The sequence below is a fragment of the Rhinatrema bivittatum genome, chromosome 2, assembly GCF_901001135.1.
Source record: "Rhinatrema bivittatum chromosome 2, aRhiBiv1.1, whole genome shotgun sequence".
Lineage (NCBI taxonomy): Eukaryota > Metazoa > Chordata > Amphibia > Gymnophiona > Rhinatrematidae > Rhinatrema > Rhinatrema bivittatum.
In genome coordinates this window covers 243,713,516-243,736,350 of record NC_042616.1, presented here as the reverse complement: position 1 = coordinate 243,736,350, position 22,835 = coordinate 243,713,516, and the positions used below count along the sequence as shown (strand labels likewise).

Here is a 22,835-nt window from a genome sequence, read left to right as displayed (position 1 = left end):
AGCGCTGGCGCACGGCCGCTTTGCGTGACGATATACCGGCACGCGATAGCGCTGACGAGACTGAAAGTGGCAATTAAGGAAAATACAGCCAGCGGGGACCTATGCAGGATTAAAAATGGAAAAAAAAGGGGTATATGAACAAAAGGGGAGCAAAAATCCTAAAGTTAAACCAAAACAAATATCAAACTACAGACTCTTAAGCTGAGAAACAGAATTAAACAAGTCCAGAGAAAAGGCCCAGAAGCGAACAAAAACATTGTATGAGAACCATGTAGTGTATAAATAATGGATGACCGGGATCGATAAGCTGTGAAGACAAAAACAAAGCAATCGTATATTACTATTGTAGAATAGAGCACAGGAAAGTCCTTAAACTTGGAAAAAAGCAAAGGGCATTCATAAAAATATTGTAAAAAAACATAATTGCGTAATATTTGGTCTATGAGTAAGGGATGAAAACTATATAAAAAAAAAATATTAGACAATGAGTAAACAGATGGGTCATATTATGAACCATGTATATATAAGTGAGCACAATGGGGTAGATTTTAAAAAGAGCGCATGCAGCATACATGTGCCGCTGTGCCCGGAGCCTCTGACCCTGCCCCCGGACCGCCCCTTCCCTTTAGTAAAGCCCCAGGACTTACACACATCCCAGGGCTTTACGCACCTCGCCGGGCTTTTCGAAAATAGGCCCGGCGCGCGTCAGATCGGTTACGCAGGTAAATCCTCTGTATTTACGCGCGTAACCTTTTTAAAATACGGCCCGATATGTATATAGGAATCACAACAGGTTAAATTATATAATGTACAACATATATATATATATATATGATGAACACAACAAGATTATCACAGGATCAAAGAACCTAAAAAAGTGTATTATGATCACCGGGTACAAAACACAAAACTGCAAAAATACAAAAGTGGAGAGATACAAAGAAAAAAAGAGAAAAGAGCAAAAAGAAAATCGTTAACCAAGAGAAATAAAACAGTCAGTAGAACGCAGCCCATTGGATCTCTTTGTGAAGACCAGTGGGGTGAAGTGAACCTAATTAAAAAATCCAAGGGTGTTTGCAGCATGTAAAACAAGTAGAAAAATCACCTCCACGTGTGTGTGTGTGGGGGTGTGTGTGCGTGGGGCCGATTTCAATAATTGGCAATACCACAGCTTTTATTTCTTCCACATACAATTCAACCATGGAGTACATTTTCAAAGGGGTTTTGAGCATAAAAATAGCATGTACGCATGTAAGTAGCGCCTTTTACCCAGTAGAGAAAAGGAACAAGCCCGGGGTGCTTCAGGGCAGCTTTCAGAAGTACGTGTGGTAATTGTTATTTTGTAAAAATAGCCCGAAGCAAAGGTACAGATAGACGAGGCTCAATCTGTCAGAAATGGGCAATACGTTTCTTGGTAACATGCATCAATTCTTATAAAGTGAGTAACTATATAAGGTTAGTATATATGCTTTATGCCATCTGTAATAATAGGTGGTGGTTGTTTATAGCTATAAAGTTAAAATTGTATGTGAATATTTATTTATTTATTTATTTGCAGATTTTTATATACCGGGGTACGTAAGTAACATCACCTCGGTTTACATTAAAACAATAATTCAGCATTGCGCTTTACAATATAACATAGAAACTGAACAAATACAAAACCATGTATAACTTTGTATTAAAAGAATATAATCGAAATATAAGAGACTGTGGAAATGGTGAAGAATGGTATAGGACTCAGATCATTAATAGTAGGCTTTTTTAAATAGCCAGGTTTTAAGGTTTTGTTTAAATTTTTTGTGACAAATTTCCTGGCGTAATTCAGAGGGCATGGTGTTCCATATTGTTGATCCAGCAATGATGAATGACCGTTCTTTTGTACTAGAAAGTCTAGTCAGATTGGGTGCTGGGATCTTTAGTTTGGCTAAATGCTGGAATCTCGTTGGGCGGGATGAAGTGTTGAATTGTAGATGATCAGTGAACCAGTGCATATCTCTGTTTTGAATGGCTTTGTGTATCAGCGTCATAGATTTATATATTATCCTGGAAGCCACTGGTAGCCAGTGTAAGGACTGAAGTGCTGGGGTAATGTGCTTGTGGCGGCTTGTGTCGGTGATAATGTGAGCAGCTGCATTTTGCAACATTTGCAAAGGTTGAATTGTAGCTTTAGGTAGACCCAGAAGCAGAGCATTGCAGTAATCAATCTTAGACAAAATAGTTGCCTGCAAGACTGTGCGGAAGTCATATTGGTATAAAAGAGGTTTAATACGTTTAAGCGTGTGTAGTTTAAAGAAACCATTTTTAACCGTATCCGCGATGAATTTTTTAAACGAGAGATTGCTGTCAATGATGATACCAAGGCTGCGTACTAGCTGTGATATAGTGGAGATGTCTTGTGTAGTACCAGAGTTAATCATTGATGTATTTTTTGGGGGTGAAATTATGATAAGCTCAGTTTTATTGGTATTGATAGCCAATTGGTTGTCTGTGAGGATTGATTTAATTTCCAATAAAGCTGCCTTCCAGGTGCTCAGGCATTTGTGATTGTGCTGATATATATATATATATATATATATATATATATATATATATATATATATATATATATATATATATATATATATTGTGCTGGTATATATATATGGTGGAGTTAGCCACTTGATATTGTTATTTTATTTTATTGTTGTCTTTGAACTTTTGTAGGTATTCAAAATAGTGAAGGAGTATGATAAATATAGAGATATATTGGTGATTTGATTGGCTGATTATGTAAATGAGTAAGTATGGGATAGAAAGCCTTTGTAAAAAGTACCTTTAAGATTTGGGGTATTTTTATTATTTAAATTGTTATAGTGATCTACTTAATTATACTTATATTGTAGATATTTGCTTGTCATCATGGTTTAAAATGAAGTAATCAAGCTGAGCCTTTTCCATCTAATTCAGATAGTATAAGCGGAGGCCTGCATTTTGATGTTGTGAATATTGAAAAAAGTATCAGCAGTCTTCCCCTGAAGAAGCTGGATTCAGGATGAAACAAGGGCTCTATGTTGGGATTTTTTTTTTAGGGATTTCAAGTTTGAGATTGTTCTCGGATGGGATATTAAGGAGCTTTTGTTAGGTCTAATTTTAATATCCGTACAAAAAAACAATTTTTTTGTGTGGGATCTGAATGTGGGCATGTTTCACAGAGGCAGGTTAGAGTTGTAACAGCAATTGTGTGTTTGTCTAAGTAAAAAAATACAAAACTATACAAAAAAAAAGGGTTGGGCTAAACAGCTATTGGCAACTGACTCAGTGCATTCCAGGGAGTAATCAAGTTCAGTCTGCTTTGAAATTGAAGGAGACAGCCTGAAGTCCAACTTCTTGGGGAGAGCAAAGGAAAAAGCTTAAATTAGCTAGCCAAATCTGGGGGAGGGTCTGTTCAAAATCAATAGCTGATACAGTGTCCACTTGGCTCTGGCCAAGTGTTTATAAAATAAATCTTCATGTGTCTACTTCTGCATGCACATGCTGTACTATGATTTGGTTTGAAAGTTAGGGGAAACAAATGAACATATTAGGGATGTGAATCGTTTTCCATATCGTCTTAACGATAGAAATCGTGTGGCAGGGCAAGAAAATCGTCTTAGGCACGATTTTTTAGTTAAAAAATCGTTAAAAATCGTTTTTTCCGATTAGTGCGCACTAACGGGAGTTAGTGCGCACTAACTGGGAGTTAGTGCGCACTAACTGAAAATGATACAATTTGACACTTTTCAGGTCAGTTAAGGTCAGTTTAGGAATGAATATGTATTCCTATTGGCTGCCCTCTTATTTATTCATGTTACCAAGTTTCCTACTGACAGTATATGGGGGATGGGAAATGGAAACAGTTGGTAGCTTGACAAAACAAGTAATGTGATCAGTCAATGTGACTAGAACTTGTGCCCTAACCCTGATACCAGGGGTATTGTGATCTTCCTGCACACAGTGCCCTATCCCTATTAATACCAGGAGTGTTGTGATCTTCCTGCACACAGTGCCCTATCCCTAATACCAGGGGTGTTGTGATCTTCCTGCACACAGTGCCCTATTCCTGATACTGGGGGTGTTGTGATCTTCCTGCACACAGTGCCCTATTCCTGATACCGGGGGTGTTGTGATCTTCTTGCACACATCCCGGTATCAGGGATAGGGCACTGCATGCAGGAAGATCACAACACTCCTGGTATTAATAGGGATAGGGCACTGCATGCAGGAAGATCACAACACTCCTGGTATTAATAGGGATAGGGCACTGCATGCAGGAAGATCACAACACCCCTGGTATCAGGGATAGGGCACTGTGTGCAGGAAGATCACAATACCCCGGAGGAGTGAGGGTCAGGCAGCTCCCCCCTGTCTGTGAAGCCAGCCTCTCACTAGTAATGCAGGGAGGGAGCTGTCTCAGACTTCACCATCCTCCCCCCCCCTCACCCACACACCATTCACTAGCTGGGACATGGGGGAAGTCAGGAGTGAGGGTCAGGCAGCTCCCCCCTGTCTGTGAAGCCAGCCTCTCACTAGTAATGCAGGGAGGGAGCTGTCTCAGACTTCACCATCCTCCCCCCCCCCCCTCACCCACACACCATTCACTAGCTGGGACATGGGGGAAGTCAGGAGTGAGGGTCAGGCAGCTCCCCCCTGTCTGTGAAGCCAGCCTCTCACTAGTAATGCAGGGAGGGAGCTGTCTCAGACTTCACCATCCTCCCCCCCCCCCCTCACCCACACACCATTCACTAGCTGGGACATGGGGGAAGTCAGGAGTGAGGGTCAGGCAGCTCCCCCCTGTCTGTGAAGCCAGCCTCTCACTAGTAATGCAGGGAGGGAGCTGTCTCAGACTGGTATCAGGGTTAGGGCACTGTGTGCAGGAAGATCACAACACTCCTGGTATTAATAGGGATAGGGCACTGTAAGAGATGACTGTAGTAGATTGAATAAAGATCTGATGTTTCTGCTCTCCTCACACCAAACAAAAACAACACACAAGCAGAGAAGCCCTTCTTACAAAGCTGAGCTAGTGAGTTAAGTAGGAGGAAAAGTAAACATACTTGTGCCAGTGTGGCTACTTAAAAAATACACTTACCAACAATCAATTACATATATTTGAACTGTGTACAGTTCCAGCCAGGACCACCTTTCTAAAATGCACAGTGATTGGCAAATTCAACATGCACTAGCATTTCAGGTGCCTGCTAACAAAAATAATAAACAAACAAGTTCTAGTCACGTGAGTGCTGATCATTACATTACTTTTTTTGTCAAGCTTCCAACTGTTTCCATTTCACATCCCCCCAACCATTACCTCAGTATTAGCCTTGGTAACATCAATAGATAAGAGCACAGCCAGCCAATAGGAATACATACATACATATTCATTCCTAAGTGACCTTTACTGACCTGGGAAGTGTGAACACTTTGTTTCATTTTCTGTTGGTGTTCGTTAGTTTCCAGTTCCATTTCCCATCCCCCCAACCATCACCTCAGTGGTAACCTTGGTAACATCAATAGATAAGAGGGCAGCCAGCCAATAGGAACACATATTCATTCCTAACTGACCTTCAGTGACCTGGAAAGTGTTTATTTGTATCATTTTCAGTTAGTGCGCACTAAATCGAGTTAGTGCGCACTAACGGGGAGTTAGTGCGCACTAACTCGAGTTAGTGCGCACTAACACGATTTAACGATTTTTAACGATAAATCGTTAGAATTTCTATTGTATCGTGTTCTATAACGATTTAAGACGATATAAACATTATCGGACGATAATTTTAATCGTTGAAAAACGATTCACATCCCTAGAACATATTGAGGTCGATATTCAGCCACGGAGCAGCTAGTTAAGTTAGCCGAATACAGCTGTCCGACTAACTGAATATCTGTGTTGCTTAACTTATGTGACTAACTCTGGCTCGCCCAGAAATACCTCCTGCCTGCCCCTGGAACACCCTCGACTTCTGCGACTAAATTCTAAGTCATTATACAGCTAGAATTTAGCCCAATCGGCTTTAAGCATAGCTAGCTAGCTAGTTAGCTGGATACATTTTCAGTTATCCATCTAAATGGTTTTTTAATATTGACTAAATTTAGTTTTACAGAATCATACAATTCATGTGCTCATAGCAAAGAATTTTATTTTAATAAGCTTTTATCAATCATCTCAGGTCTTTGCCTTTTCACATGTCTGACAGTCCCCCTTCTAGGCCTACTCTTTGAGTGCTTCACATTTTATGATGAATAGATGTTCAACTTGACCTACTTTTTTATGAGCTGAGACTGGTTTATAAAGTGACCTTTTTTATTCCATTATTAAGTCAAAGTCTGATGTGGCCTATATGAATGTCTTATTTTTTAGCATGTTTGTTCTAGATGAGTATTCACATATCCAAGATTTTGGGTCTGGTTAGGTTACAGCTGTGCTTATTTATTTGCAGGAGAATACTTCATAGAGACTTAAAAGCAAAGAATATTTTTCTGAAAAACAATCATCTTAAAATTGGTGAGATTTCCCCATTATTATTTCTTGGCTTATTTTTTAATATATAAGAACTTTTTTAGTTTCAATGAGTTTTATTCAAAGCTAAAGGAGCATTTACAACGTCTCCTCCAGATACTGTGTTTAAGTACCTTGAAGGCAAGTACAATTTACAAGTCAAGATTTTCCCCCTTTTGCCTCCCATAACCCATCCCCATCCTAAACCCCCCATAAAAAACTGTTTAAACAGTAACATACTATGTAGTTCTCATTTTATAAATTAGAACACTGCATACAAAAACTCCTAAATGTATTGTACTATTATATCTGTACTGTTCAAACACATGGTAAGTGCGTTTGAAACCAAGCCAGTTACACATTTTCTACAAAGGTTAGCATCCTGAATAGTCAAACTGATTTGGCTTATGACCTGCCATTTGCTGACCAATGGAGTTTCTATTAAATTCTAGAACAGAGGATCCTTTGATTTCAGTTTAAACCAATTTGCACCCACAAATTCCCAGATTTTTCTAAAAGTGACAAAGATTTTCCCCCTAATTTTAGGCAGATTAAAGAGCAGCTCCAAAACTGCAGTGCAGCATCTCAAGGATTCTAGTGACTGTTGGAAGCCAATAACAGGCCAAAGCGCCTGCAGCATTTCAAGTCCCGCCCCCATCAGAAAAAATGCTCAGCCTCCAGTGCCACCGATGTGGTGTTTCAAGTCCTGCCTCCCCCTGCTGTTCTCCCTAAGCAGCCAAAGTGCCCGCTGCTTGGTACTTCCAGTGCAGCATTTGATGTGGGCCATGCCCACCAGAAGCACTTCCTGGCGGGCTCCCTGGCCCCACAAAAAAAGAAATGCAGTGCTGCAGAGCACGGGAGCCTCAGTAAGTTGCTGCCGAAGGAGAGAGGAGACATCTGCAGCCACTACTAGTAAGGAGGAATGCGGTAGCAATTGGGGGGGAGAGAAGAGAGAGATTCTCATTGGGGGTATGGAGAGAGAAAGGGACGTGATAGGCAGGGGATGGGGGCTAGAGATAGGGATTCTGCTGAGTGGGTGAGTGGAAGAACCTACTTAATGTTTTATTGTACTAGCTTCTGTCCACCAAAATAAACTTTGATGTTGACCCAGAAAAATGAGTCACATTTTTCCAGCTTGTTTCCTGCTTTTGTTCTTGTCATAAGAAACCCTGATAAATTCCCAGGAAAAATTAAATAGATAAAAACCAAAAATGAAGGTCCCTATATATATATATATGGAAAATATATTTATGTAATTACAAAGAAATAATGATATGCACATCAAAATCATTCATAATGTATAAAATAAGAAATGCTTACTGATGTAAATGAGTGGGAATAGATTGTGGAGGAGAGGGAGACTGGTGGGTATTGGCTGAGGGGAATAGAGAAGGACTGTTGGGGATGGACTGGGGAAGAGAGAGAGAAACTGGTGGGGATGGATGGGGATAGAGGTGGGGGAGACTAAGGGGGGAGTGGTAGCAATGGACCGGAGAAGGAGGAGAGTGGTGAGGATGGACTGGGAGCTGAGAGGGCGAGAGAGAAAATCTGGGGTAGGGAGAGAGGCTAGTGAGAATGGACTGGAGAGAGAGAGAGACTGCTGAGGTTGGACTGGGGAAAGAGAATTGGGGATGGGATTGATTGAGGAGTAAGGAAAGAGTGAGAGAACCTTGGGAATAGAGGGAAGGAAGTGTTTGAGACAGTTCCGCATCACTGAAATGAAGAGGTGGAGGGAAATTTGGGGCACACCCCATGACTTTTACCTTTTTTCTCTTTTTTTTTCTTTTAAGAAAAAATAACTTATCCCAGGACAAGCAGGATGCTAGTCCTCACATATGGGTGACATCAGTAATGGAGCCCTATACGGAAAAACTTCTGTCAAAGTTTCTAGAAACTTTTGACTGGCACAGTGTGCCCACTGAGCATGCTCAGCATGCCATGATATTCTCAACCACAGGAGTCTCCCTTCAGTCTTCTTTTTTCTGCGGAGCCGTTAGCCTCGCGGTTATTTGGAGTCCTGTGAGGTGATTTTCACCACAAAAAAAGTTTATAAAACAATAGGAAAAACTTCAGAACTGCAAGGGTCTCCCGTTTTTTACCATCGCGGTAAGTTTTTCTCTCTGTTTTTCCGGTTCCATACCGTCTATTTCAACCGCAAGTTGTCGACGGCTGTCCGACTTTGCTATGGCCTCGGTTTTTAAAAAATGCCCAATTTGCTGCCGTACTATGTCCATTACGGACCCACACTTAGAGTGTGTACTATGCCTCGGCGAAAAACACGATGTCTTAACGTGTTCAAAGTGTGCTGAGATGACGCCGAAAGGCAGAAGGCTCCGGATGGAGAAAATGGAACACCTGTTCCATTTGTAACTAATACCATCGACGTCCACGCAATAGTCTCTGGCTGGAACGATCCGTAAAGTCGTCCTCAAGAAGCGAAGACCAGATGAAGTGGGGGATAGGCCATCGCCAACCCTGTCTAGGTCCTCGATACAATCGATGTCGGTCATCGAAAAGTCCACCGAGGGCAAACAAAAGCATCGACATTGACATCGGAAGCCGCACGATCCTGAAACTGACCCGATATCTGGTGGTCCATCGAGGGATTCTGAATCAGCATCGAAGAAACCTCGGAGAGAGGAGGTTTCATCGAGGCCTTCCACACCGAGGCGATCCCCACCGATATTGGTGCCGGGAACCGTGCCCCCACAGGGCTCTGTGGAGGTACCGGTATCGCCTTCGCTGCCTCCCCCCATAGCTGCTCTGGTCTCACCAGCTATGCAGGTGGAACTGGACGGATATATCCGCCAGGCAGTAAGGGATGCGCTCCTCGATACGATGCCAGCACCGACAACAATCGAGGCCAGCGCCATCGTCAGTACCATCGCCATCTCCGACTCCACCGGTGCCAGCTCCGATAATGCTGCCGGTACCGTCAATGGATCCATCGATACCATCACCGAGACCAATTCTGACGACACCATTGATGCCATCGATGCCAGTGCCTGACTTGTCTTTTTTTTTGCACCAATATTGGCAAAACTAGACACTCTTATCGGTGCCATTCCGATAAAACCTCAAGAGCTATCAGTTCCACCACCGACTGGAAAAGATATTGCACAAGAACCATTGATTCCAGACCCAATCCCGGGTCCATCGGAGATTCCACGCTCCCACCCACCAATGTCACCATTATTTCCATCAAAACCGATGGAACAACCATTGAGGCCAAAGGAGTTTATACCTTCTACACCTCTTCGGTCCAATACACCGGAGACATGGCAAGATACAGACACTGATACCTCCTCAGAAGAAATCCTTTCTGAACCATCTCCTGCAGAAGAAAGGAGAAAATCTCCCCCGGAGGATCTCTCATTCTCAAATTTTGTCAAGGATATGGCCGATACCATACCCTTTCAATTACAAACTGCAATTTGTGGACCCACCTAAGGAGGTTTTAACTATTCCGGTCCACGAAGTTCTCGTTGAACTATTGCACAGATTATGGGAGCATCCCTGCTCCATACCTCCAGTGAACAAAAGGACTGATGCGACATATTTGGTCCAGCATATCCCTGGTTTTCACAAGACTCAACTACCTCACCACTCAGTGGTAGTTGAGTCAGCACAAAAGAAGTCGAAAAGGGTAAAAACTCACTCTTCAACCCCACCAGGTAAAGATAATAGGTTCCTAGACAACATTGGCAGAAAAATGTTTCAAGGTTCGATGTTGGTTTCCCGGATTGCGGCCTACCAATTGTATATGACCCAATACCAACGTAATTTATGGAAACAGATACAAGAACTTTCTGAAGCTCTCCCTCAACAACTTCAAGAATCCTTCTCATCCATAATTCACAAAGGCCTGGAGGCAGGTAAACATGAGGTTCATGCAGCATACGACTCCTTCGAAACTGCATCCAGAATGTCGGCCACCGGTATCAGTGCTCAAAGATGGGCCTGGCTCAAGGCATCTGATTTAAGGCCTGAGATACAGGACAAACTAGCTGATGTCCCTTGTGTAGGAGACAACCTGTTTTGGGATAAGGTAAAGGAAGCCGTTTCCCTCTTGAAAGAGCATTCAGAAACTCTAAAACAACTGTCGTCTGTGCTTCAAGAGTCTCAAACATCGAGACGACTCCCAAGAAAAGAGTCCAAGTGCCCATACTATAGACTGAGGCGTTATTATCCACCTCCTGCCCGTGGACGCTCATCTAGGCCGACTCAAAGATTACAGCCTAGACAGCCAAGAGTAGCCAGAACACAACCCCCTCCACAGACAGGGTCCACTTCGGGGTTTTGAACCAATACCAGGGAACAACAGCCTATCTTCCAATCCGACACCAGAATTACCGGTAGGCGGTCGGATCACATTCTTTCACCACAATTGGTCATCCATCACCACGGACCAATGGGTTCTTTCTATCACAACTCAGGGGCACCACTTGGACTTTCTCACTGTACCAAACGACACTCCACCCACCTCGTTTTGGACAGTACACTACCAATCCACACTTCTGCAAACAGAATTATCCACCCTTCTGAGAGCCAGGGCCATGGAACCAGTTCCCCGAGCTCAGCAGGGCAGAGGATTCTACTCCTGTTATTTCCTCATTCCAAAGAAAACAGGAAGCCTACGTCCCATCCTAGACCTCAGAAATCTCAACAAATTTCTGAGAAAAGAAAAATTCAGAATGGTTTCTCTAGGCACCATGTTACCTCTACTTCAAAAAGGAGATTGACTCTGTTCTCTGGATCTTCAAGATGCTTACACTCACATTCCAATATTCCCTCCTCATTGAAAGTATCTTCGCTTCCTAGTGGGTACTCAACATTTCCAATACAGGGTGCTACCATTCGGCCTTGCCTCAGCACCTGGAGTGTTCACAAAGTGTCTAGCAGTGGCAGCAGCTCACTTACACAAGCAAGGTGTGCACGTATTTCCTTATCTGGACGATTGGCTAATCAGGAGTCAAACAAGACAAGGAGCTCTCAGTTCTCTCAAGCTCACAATAACTCTACTCCATTCCTTGAGATTCCTCATCAATTACCAGAAATCCCACTTTACACCGTCTCACCTATTGGAAGGGAGTGGACAGTGGAGTGCCTCAGGGATCTGTATTGGGACCCTTACTGTTCAATATATTTATAAATGATCTGGAAAGAAATACAACGAGTGAGATAATCAAATTTGCAGATGACACAAAATTGTGCAGAGTAGTTAAATCACAAGCAGATTGTGATAAATTGCAGGAAGACCTTGTGAGACTGGAAAATTGGGCATCCAAATGGCAGATGAAATTTAATGTGGATAAGTGCAAGGTGATGCATATAGGGAAAAATAACCCATGCTATAATTACACGATGTTGGGTTCCATATTAGGTGCTACAACCCAAGAAAGAGATCTAGGTGTCATAGTGGATAACACATTGAAATCGTCGGTTCAGTGTGCTGCGGCAGTCAAAAAAGCAAACAGAATGTTGGGAATTATTAGAAAAGGAATGATGAATAAAACGGAAAATGTCATAATGCCTCTGTATCGCTCCATGATGAGACCGCACCTTGAATACTGTGTACAATTCTGGTCGCCGCATCTCAAAAAAGATATAATTGCGATGGAGAAGGTACAGAGAAGGGCTACCAAAATGATAAGGGGAATGGAACAACTCCCCTATGAGGAAAGACTAAAGAGGTTAGGACTTTTCAGCTTGGAGAAGAGACGACTGAGGGGGGATATGATAGAGGTGTTTAAAATCATGAGAGGTCTAGAACGGGTAGATGTGAATCGGTTATTTACTCTTTCGGATAGTAGAAGGACTAGGGGACACTCCATGAAGTTAGCATGGGGCACACTTAAAACTAATCGGAGAAAGTTCTTTTTTACTCAACACACAATTAAACTCTGGAATTTGTTGCCAGAGAATGTGGTTCGTGCAGTTAGTATAGCTGTGTTTAAAAAAGGATTGGATAAGTTCTTGGAGGAGAAGTCCATTACCTGCTATTAAGTTCACTTAGAGAATAGCCACTGCCATTAGCAATGGTTACATGGAATAGACTTAGTTTTTGGGTACTTGCCAGGTTCTTATGGCCTGGATTGGCCACTGTTGGAAACAGGATGCTGGGCTTGATGGACCCTTGGTCTGACCCAGTATGGCATTTTCTTATGTTCTTATGTTCTTATTCATCGGAGCAGACTTAAACACCAAAATAGCAAAAGCATTCCTACCAAAGGACCGTGCACAGACACTAGCTTCATTAACAGACTCTCTATGAGCACACACACGAATAACAGCGCATCAATGTCTCACACTATTGGGTCACATGGCCTCCACAGTTCACGTCACTCCTATGGCCAGATTAGCCATGAGATTCACTCAATGGACACTCAAAATCCAATGGATACAAGCCATTTCAACCAATATCTTACCCTATCCATGTAATGCAGGAACTACAGTCCTCGCTCCTATGGTGGACAAACATGGACATCTTGCTCAAAGGCCTACCTTTCCAACAACCAATTCCGCAAGTGTTGTTAACTACAGATGCATCCACCTTAGGCTGGGGAGCACACATTGGCCATTTACAGACCCAGGGTACTTGGACAAAACTCGAAGCTACATTTCAGATAAACTTCCTAGAGCTTCGAGCTATATGTTATGTGCTACATGCGTTCACGGACTGCCTTTCCCACAAGACGGTTCTGATAGAAACAGACAACACAGTAGCCATGTGGTACATCAACAAGCAGGGAGGTACGGGCTCGTATCTCCTTTGTCAAGAGGCAGCTCAGATTTGGGACTGGGCCCTAGCACACTCAATGCTCTTACGAGCCACTTATCTAGCAGGAATTCACAATGTAGTGGCGGATCGCCTCAGTCGTCAATTCCAACCTCATGAGTGGTCTCTAGATCCAGAAGTGACGACCAAGATTTTTCAACGTTGGGGCCATCCAACAGTAGACCTCTTTGCATCACAACTGAACTACAAAGTGGAAAACTACTGCTCCCTGTACAAGCAGAAAAAACACTTACCCAGGGACGCCTTTGCTCACCACTGGAACTCAGGCCTTCTCTATGCGTATCCCCTGATACCGCTAATAACCAAAACTCTAGTGAAGCTACAACAGGACAAGGGGTCCATGATACTCATAGCCCCGTATTGGCTTCGACAAGTATGGTTTCCAATACTCCTCGATCTCTCGATCAGAGAACCAATTCACCTGGGCACAGCACCCACTCTCATAACTCAGGATCAGGGCAGGTTGTGTCATCCCAACCTTCAATCCCTATCCCTCACAGCATGGATGTTGAAAGCTTGATTCTGCAACCTCTTAATCTTTCAAATAATGTCTCTCAAGTGCTTGTAGCTTCACGAAAACCCTCCACACGAAAGAACTATCGTGCTAAATGGAAAAGGTTTACTACGTGGTGCACACAAAACAGGGTTGACCCTTTTTCCTGCACTATATCATCTTTATTAGACTACCTATGGCACCTCTCAGACTCTGGTCTACAGACTTCATCTGTAAGAGTACACTTAAGTGCAATATCAGCTTGTCACAATACCGTCGGAGATGCACCAATATCAGTGCAACCCCTTGTTAGATTTATGAGAGGTTTAATTCAACTAAAACCTCCACATTGCCCACTGGTCACAGAATGGGACCTTAATGTGGTCTTAACACGTCTCATGCGATCCCCCTTTGAACCCATGGGCTCCTGTGATGTTAAATTTCTCACTTGGAAGACTATCTTCTTAATAGCCATCACATCGGCAAGAAGGGTCAGTGAGTTACAAGCACTTGTCACATACTCACCCTACACAAAATTCCTACATGATCGAGTGGTACTTCATACACATCCAAAATTCCTTCCCAAGGTAGTTATGGAATTCCACTTGAATCAATCCATCATCTTGCCTACTTTCTTCCCAAAACCGCACTCTCACCAAGGAGAGAGGGCTTTACACACCTTGGACTGTAAACGTGTGCTCACATACTATTTAGATCGCACTACGGCCGAAAGGAAATCCACCCAGCTCTTTTTTTCTTTTGATCCAAACAAACCTGGAAAAGCGGTGGGCAAGCAGACTTTGTCTAATTGGCTTGCAGATTGTATACAATTTTGTTATGAAAAAGCAGGCCTTCCTCTCCAGGGGCGAGTAAAGGCTCATTCAGTAAGAGCAATGTCAACCTCAGTAGCACACTATCGTTCAGTGCCACTAGTTGACATATGTAAGGCTGCAACATGGAGTTCTCTTCACACCTTTGCGGCCCACTACTGTCTCGACAAGGAAGGATGACAAAATTCAGTCTATGGACAATCTGTCTTAAAGAACTTGTTTCCAGCATGATCCATCTCCTTCCACATCCGATTTTTCGTGATTTCAGGCTGCCTTATTTTTCCCAACAGTAAACCAGTTGTTGTGCCTGTTGCACAAGTTGTACACTGTTGGTCCAATACAAACATGACTCAGCCTGTAGCTCGCTAATCACCCATATGTGAGGACTAGCATCCTGCTTGTCCTGGGATAAAACAAAATTGCTTACCTTGTAATAGGTGTTATCCCAGGACAGCAGGATGTAGCCCTCACGAAACCCACCCGCCACCCCGCGGAGTTGGGTCTGATACGTTTTATTATTTTATTTTTGCTAACGCTCATTGCTACAAAAGTGACTGAAGGGAGACCCTTGTGGCTGAGAATATCATGGTATGCTAAGCATGCTCAGTGGGCACACTGTGCCAGTCAAAAGTTTCTCGAAACTTTGACAGAAGTTTTTTCGTATAGGGCTCTTTACTGATGTCACCCATATGTGAGGACTACATCCTGCTGTCCTGGGATAACACCTATTACATGGGAAGCAATTTTGCTTTCTCCCTTCTGCCCTGCTTTCCCTCACCCATGACCCCTTCCCGAATGCTGTCTCTCCTCCCCTTCCCGGCTTCTTACTATTTCCTTTCTCTCCTGCCCTCAGCCCTCTGTGTTCTCTTCCCCATCTCCATTCTCTTCTTCCTGCCTTACTCCCATAGCTCCTTCCCTCCTGCCCTGCTTTCTCTCACCTGTGACCCCTTCCTAAGTGCCTTCCCTCCTGCCTCCTTCTGTTTCCCATCCTCTCCCTCCTGCCCTCCACCCATGGCTTCGGCCCTAGTGCCAGTGTGAATAGGTGGAAAAACTAAATATTTAAAATTGGTTTTACTTAAGTTGGAGTACTCTGGGTGCCCTTACAGTGGTGTCCAGATTGGGTGATTATGATGGTTGCAGGGTGATATGGTTTAAATGGTCCTGGGCTGGCTGCAGTGCATGGGTTGGCAGCTGAGGCTGAGGTCCCATTGTGGTAGTGGTTGCTGGAGGAGAGCTGGTGGCTGCAGTGAAGGCAGTGGAGGTCAGGCCAGTTTTGGAAGATCTGCTATTAGGATACCACCGCAGAAGAGACCGCTGGCAGTGCAGGGGCAAGACCGAGGGCAATCATGGTGGTGCACCCATGAACCAAGAAGTGAGTTCCTAGTTGTGGCGCCACCTGAGATTGCTGGTACAGTGCCAGGGGAAAGAGAAGAAACCAGAGAAGCAGAAAGCACAGGGAAGGCTCTCGCTGCTATGCTACAGTCCAGCGAGGGAGCAGGGTTCCTGAGGCCACAAACCCAGAAGTAGGAATTCATGGTCCTGGCAGAGAAAGCATGGGAGCATTTTGGAGCTTCTGCCACTAGTTAAGTCTTTGTTCCCCCTCTCAGCAGCAGGGTCTGGGTTCTCCAGAGTGCAACTTTGCCTCACTACTCTCAGCAACGATTTTTTTTCTGTCAGCTGTGGACCCCTGCGATGGACTCATGGAGCCCTAAGGGTCCGTGGACCACAGGTTGGGAACCACAGCTCTAGAAATGTTACAAGGTTATCATACTTTTATGTGGCATTACAACCATTGAACTAAATGCCTCAATTCCTTAACATTATATCACAGTCACTGATAGCAGCAGATAAGGACCAGTTTGCCCATCTGCCCGTTTAATCCCATTTATGCTGCTCTAGGTAAGGATATATCCTAACTGTCAACTGTATAAACTTTACTACCTACAGATTATCACTCCTTATCCAAGCTAGTTATGTTGTCCTCCGTCTTTTGTCCTCTGCCATTCTGAGATAAGCATAGAAGTTCCCATACTTAAACCAAATTTCATCTCCCCCACTCTGTCTTTTACCCAACCTCTCAACTCTGTTCTTACCATCATGCTCTGTATCTGCCCATGCATGCTTAAATCTTGACACAATATTGGTTTCTATCACTTCTTGTGGTAGGTTATTGCATGCATATACCATCCTCTCAGTAATGAAGTGATTCTTCATGTTACCTCTGAGCCTTCTTTCAAAAGTGTGTGGTCCTTTTGCTCCAGATATTCTGCTCCAGGCCCCCTCTCAAACCCCCCCCCCCCCCCCAAGTCCCCTACTCCACCTCTTGGTCCAAGGACTACTCATGGGGATCCAGTAGCTGCTTGAGGCTATCTGCCAGAATGCTTTATCAAAAAATTGGCAAAGTTGCCAAACCCAGCAAAACTTCACAAATGCTCATTTAACAGTGGTTAAAATCTAAACCTCCATATGAAAAGTAGAATCTAAAATGACACCCACATTTCGTACTTCCAATTTAGGACTTTACTCCGAAGGGCTTTCTTTTTTGCCGCCACAGGGATGGGCTCCCATGGTGGTGTTGCTTCGGCGGGGTTGGGCTTCTTCGCTGCCACTGGCCTGGACACTGCCGCTCCCCCCAGTCCCTCTCAATCCACCTCACCCCTGGGCTATGCGATGCCCCTTCTTCCTGCCTCACTGGCCAATCAGAGGCTTCCTCCCTTTTTCCAACTTCCACTGGCAGGAAGAAGGGAGGAGGCTTCCCATTGGGCAGCAGGGGCAGGAAGAAACGAGGCTTCGCATTGGCCCACAGGGGCAGGGAAAAAGGAAGTACAGCCGGGGCAGTGGGACACCAGGAGCCGTGACACACCTGCTGGTGCTTGGTGGCACACTGGTGTGTCACGACACGCCAGTTGAGAATTGCTGCTCTAGACCATAGATAAGGCAAGCACAAGTTACTGATCCTTCTGAGAGAGACAATGATGGCTGAAGATATATCTAGTTTTATCCTTTAGAAGTATTTTTTGGATATTTGCAGTATGGGGAGGTTTTTTATGATTCACCCCTCCTGACAGGGATGCAATGCTGAGGTAGCCTGACCCCCTTCTGACTTTTCCCCCAAGAGAAGTCCCCAACCATAGAACTAAGGAGATTGTGCAAGACCAGGAGACCCCAATCGGATGTCCATCCATGGGACCAGGATGGGTTGGGTGCCCAAGAAGGATAGGGATTCAGTTAGGACTGTTTTCTGTGATTAAGGGGACCCCTTAAATAGGATTCCTGGTTAGCCACTGAGTGAGCTTTGCGCAATTAAAACTACCATGGGAGCTCTACCCAGATGCCTGAAACAAAAGGACACCTACCTATAGAGAAATACACATGTACCAGCAGTCAGATATAACTTCAACATTATGGACAAATTGACTTTAATTATTATCAAATTAGTAAACTTTACTTTAACACCCAGAGCCTGGTTCTGTCTGCTTTGTCGAAACATTTCACCCCTTAGGATGCAGCTACATTCTACACATAGGGGCAGATTTTATAAAACTATGCACGCGCATACTTTTGTTCACGCACCAGGCGCAAACAAAAGTACGCCGGATTTCAATAGATAGGCGCGTAGCCGCATGTATCTGTTAAAATCCGGGGTCGGCGAGTGCAAGGCTGCCCAAAATCAGCAGCCTGCATGCACCAAGGCGCGCAGCCTGCCTCCGTTCCTTCCAACCCCCCCCCCCCGCATCTTCTCCTCCCTTCCCCTACCTAACCCACCCCCCCCGGCCCTATCTAAACCCCCCCTACCTTTGTTGCACAAGTTACGCCTGCCTGAGGCAGGTGTAACTTTCGCGCGCCGGGCCAGCCGCCGGCGTGCCATGGTCCGGTTCGGGGGCTGGTCAGGAGTCCACGGCCACGCCCCCAAAATGCCCCTGATGATGTGCCGGCCGTGACACGTCCCTGACACGTCCCCGATGACGTGCCAGCCGCGACACGCGCCCCCGACACGCCCCCCCAGGAAAGCCCCGGGACTTACGCGCGTCCCGGGGCTTTGCGCGCACTGGCAGCCTATGCAAGATAGGCTCGGTGCGCACAGGGGGGTTTGGGGTAGGTTTTTGGGGGTTACGTGCGTAACCCTTTGAAAATCTACCCTATACTGAAAGCAAGGCACCATGGTCTGGGCCATAAGTGAGAGCTTCCTCCCATAAAAAGAATCCACCCTGGAGAGAGCTTTTCAAGATGGCACACTGAACAGACATGCTGGTGAGAGGCTCCCGATATTTCCTTGCTACAATTGCCTTTATACCTCACAACAAAAGAAAAGCCAGGGTATAGGGTGGGGAAGGTTCCTACACCCCGTTAGAAACTACACAACCCCGGATAGGAAGTTTCTTCCCAGCGATACAACCGCCAACACCGGGTGAATGGGTCGCTGAAGGGTTGACCGAGGAGCGCAAATCTTCCCTTCTGACCGAGATATCACTTAGCCCCGGCTCACCTATGAGGCCGGCGCCGCCAGGCCGAGATGAAGGACGGAGATCACAGGAGACCGCGGACCCGCCAGAAGAAAGTCGTGGTGAGGCAACAGTGGAGGCATCACAAGGAGTGACCAACTCGGAGCAATATACGAAGGTAAAATCCCACGGGAGTGAAGTAGGAGAGGGGTTGAACTTCGCAGGAATGCTAGATTTCCTCAGCATTGGAAAAAGCATTGGAGGTACAGCGGGTGAAGGAGAAGGAAAACAAGAATTACCTATATCAGGGAAAATACTACCTTCAACAACGGAAATAACATTATCAATGATATGGACAGTTCTTCAGTCTCTTGAAAGGGCAATAACAGGACTTACGAAGGAATTACTTGAAGTTAAAAATCAGGTAAATTCTAATGCGAAAGAAATAACTCTACAGAATAATAAGATTGAGAAAATGGAAGGCCAGATAATTTAATTGAAAAAGTTCAAACCGCTATAATTCAGAATGATGGTGACGTAAATAAAAGATTGGAGAAGATTGAAAACAGCATGAGAGCGCATAACTTAAGGTTTATAAATTTTCCAATATTTAGAAATATTTCCCCGATAGACTTGTTTAAGCTCTATCTATCTCAAATGCTAAAGATACCAGAGGAAGTAAAACCCATAATTATCAAGGCTTATTACCTTTATTCTACCGATGTAAACCAAGAGAATACTCAAGGACAATTGCTACCAGATATAACAACTATATTGGAATCCTCTCAAGAGATGGTTGTTTCTCAAAGAAGATCATTATTAATATCCTTCGCTTTCTTAATGGATAAAAATGTTTTTAAACATTACTTTAGGAATAACCAAGCCTTATTCTTTGGTCAAAGGATATAGTGCTATCCGGACTTGGTGAAACAAACACAAGCTAGAAGGAAACTATTTTTTAATATGCGGGGGGAAGTGGTGCAGAAAGGTGCAACCTTTAAACTGCAATTCCCTTGTAAATACTGTGTGTTCTTTCAGGAGCAAAGATATGTTTTCTTTGAGCCCCAACAACTTAGGTCATTCTTGGATACCCACTCCTCTCCTATTTAGACCCTCTGTTGGTGTAATTGAAGTTAAGGTGGTGGTTCTGTTTGGGTAACCAGACTTACATAATGAATATTACTATTATGATTTAATGCTCCATTTGCCAAACTCTCTTGTATGTCTTCTATTTTATATATTAAGTTAAGTAAAAGTTAAGTTCTTCCTTTTTCTGTATAAATATTGGAAATATTTCTATAATTGCACTTGATGTGATTTCAGTAACAAGTGGATGCTTGTATTTATGTTAAAAATGCAATAAATAAAAATAAAAAAAAAGAATCCACCCTGGGATAGAGAGTGAAGCATGGGAATTAATTGCTAACCAGAGCAGCCCCGAAGAAAATATGTTTGTGTGCCCTTTGGACATAACCCCCCCCCCCCCCCCCCCAGTAAGTGTTACACTTACAACCTAACATCAAATCCGATATTGCTGACAAACAATTACAGCAAAAGCCTATTATCTGGCATGCATGAGGAATAGTCCATATCAGTTAATGGAATATGCCAATCAAATATGCCAATTATTTGAGAGTTCCCCTTCCTGCTCCAGGAAGCATCCTGGTCAGAACAGGAGAGGAGGGTGCTGATGCAGGAGTGGACAGAGCACAGAGCTAAGCACAGAAAAGCTACTTTGCTCCCTAATCCAATCATTTGCCTTCTGTTATTTTCCCTCCCCTTCTGTTCCTTGCAGGGTGCAGGAGGGGATAAAATTATGCAAGAGTAGAGAGCACAGAGAAGCTACTGTAGCTCCCTAATATTAATCAATATTCTGTTTAAACCTACAGTAGTCCAGTGGTTAGAGCAGAGGGTTGTGAACCAGGGAAGCCAGCGTTCAAATCCTATTGCAGCTTCTTGTGACCTTGGGCAAATCATTTACCCTCCATTGCCTCAGGTAAAAACTTAGGGCCTGATTTATTAACGCTTTTCTCCCATTCTGTGTCTATGAGAAAAATGCTTAGTAAATGAGGCCCTTAAATTGCAAGCCCTCTGGGGATAGAGAAGTGCCTAAATGTAATCTGCTTTGAAGTGCTTGAAAGGTGGAATATATATCAGATAAATAATAATAATTGGCAGCAGTAAAAAAAAAAAAAAATAAGCAAAAAGAAAAACACTACTGCTAGATGCCGATTAGTTGAGCTTTCGATTAGATGAGTGCCAGATAATTGGTCTTTTAATATATTCAGAGAGTTAATTACTACAGAGTAGACCTTTTCCAAAGGTAAATATATCTGAATGTTATCAGTACATTGATATTTTAAGTCAAATTTCCTGAGAATGTCATCCAACGGACACATATATATGTAGGATAACAATGGAGAAGGGGAGGAGTCTTGGGGGACTCTACAATCCAGAAGTCTAAGAGTAGAGGAGCAATTACTAACTCTCTTCTTTTGGACCCATCTAAAAAAAAAAGATAAGTCATTTAATAACCATTCCTCCCAAACCCAAAATTGCTAGTCTATCAAGTATAATGTTGCACTGGAGGTGGACTCTTGGCCTGGTGCAGGATTGGTATGACTCTCTGAGGGTTCCCAGAGGGCATCTGCCACCACGAGGCGGAGCACACGAGGAGACAGAGGATAGCTGAAGCTTCACCAATAACAGTCCGGGGGCTCCGTGGGTTCCGTGGGTTGAGCCCTTGGATTCCCGGACCACCTGGGCTTGGGTGGGCCTCTGAGAGTCTCCCGGAGAGGTAGCGGAGAGGTGTGCCCACCAAGAGCAAAGGTGCATGGCTAGTGGAGAACAGATAAGCTAGACCAGAACAGAGAGTACCAGAGACCATTGGAATGGAACAGGGACTGAAGGTCCTCCGGTCAGGATAGGCAGCGCCTATTGGTCTAGCTTGAAGAAGGCCACGAGTAACGTCAGAACAGGCAGGCCTGGTGGTCACAGGAAAAGCAAGGGTTGAGAACCACTGACTTAGAGAATAGCCACTGCCATTAGCAATGGTTACATGGAATAGACTTAGTTTTTGGGTACTTGCCAGGTTCTTATGGCCTGCATTGGCCACTGTTGGAAACAGGATGCTGGGCTTGATGGACCCTTGGTCTGACCCAGTATGGCATTTTCTTATGTTCTTATGTTCTTAAGGAGAGTGTCCGAATGGAGTGCAAGGGTCAAAGTCAGAGTTTCCGTCCGAGGGTGGTGAGCCAAAGCAAAGGTCAGTTCCAGGTATCAGTCCGAGCATGGTCAGTGGCAAGCAGAGGTCAGTTCCAGGTATTAGTCTGAGCGTGGTCAGTAGCAAGTAGAGGTCAGTTCCAGGTATCAGTCCGAGCGTGGTTAGAGGCAAGCCGAGGTCAGTACCATATATCAGTCATAGTTGGTGATTCAATTATTAGGAATGTAGACAACTGGGTGGCTGGTGGGCATGAGGATTGCCTGGTAACATGCCTACCTGGTGCGAAGGTGGCGGACCTCATGCATCACCTAGATAGGATCTTAGACAGTGCTGGGGAGGAGCTGGCTGTCGTGGTACATGTGGGCAACAATGACATAGGAAAATGTGGGAGGGAGGTTCTGGAAGCCAAATTTAGACTCTTAGATAGAAAACTTAAATCCAGAACCTCCAGGGTAGCATTCTCTGAAATGCTCCCTGTTCCACGCACAGGTCATCAGAGGCAGGCAGAGCTCCGGAGTCTCAATGCGTGGA

At 44.2% G+C, this 22,835-nt stretch overlaps 1 protein-coding gene across 6 annotated transcripts in view; it reads left to right on the top strand.

The window, feature by feature from the left end:
* NEK11 (NIMA related kinase 11) overlaps positions 1 to 22,835 on the top strand; it is a 567,803-nt gene that overhangs the window by 204,741 nt on the left and 340,227 nt on the right. For all 6 annotated transcript variants that reach the window (XR_003854561.1, XR_003854560.1, XM_029589337.1 and 3 more), the window contains one exon: positions 6,459 to 6,523. Coding sequence is in view for 4 of the 6 variants with exons in the window: in XM_029589337.1 (XP_029445197.1) it covers positions 6,459 to 6,523 (65 nt within the window). In the remaining 2 variants the exon portion in view is untranslated. The remainder of the gene's footprint in view (positions 1 to 6,458; positions 6,524 to 22,835) is intronic.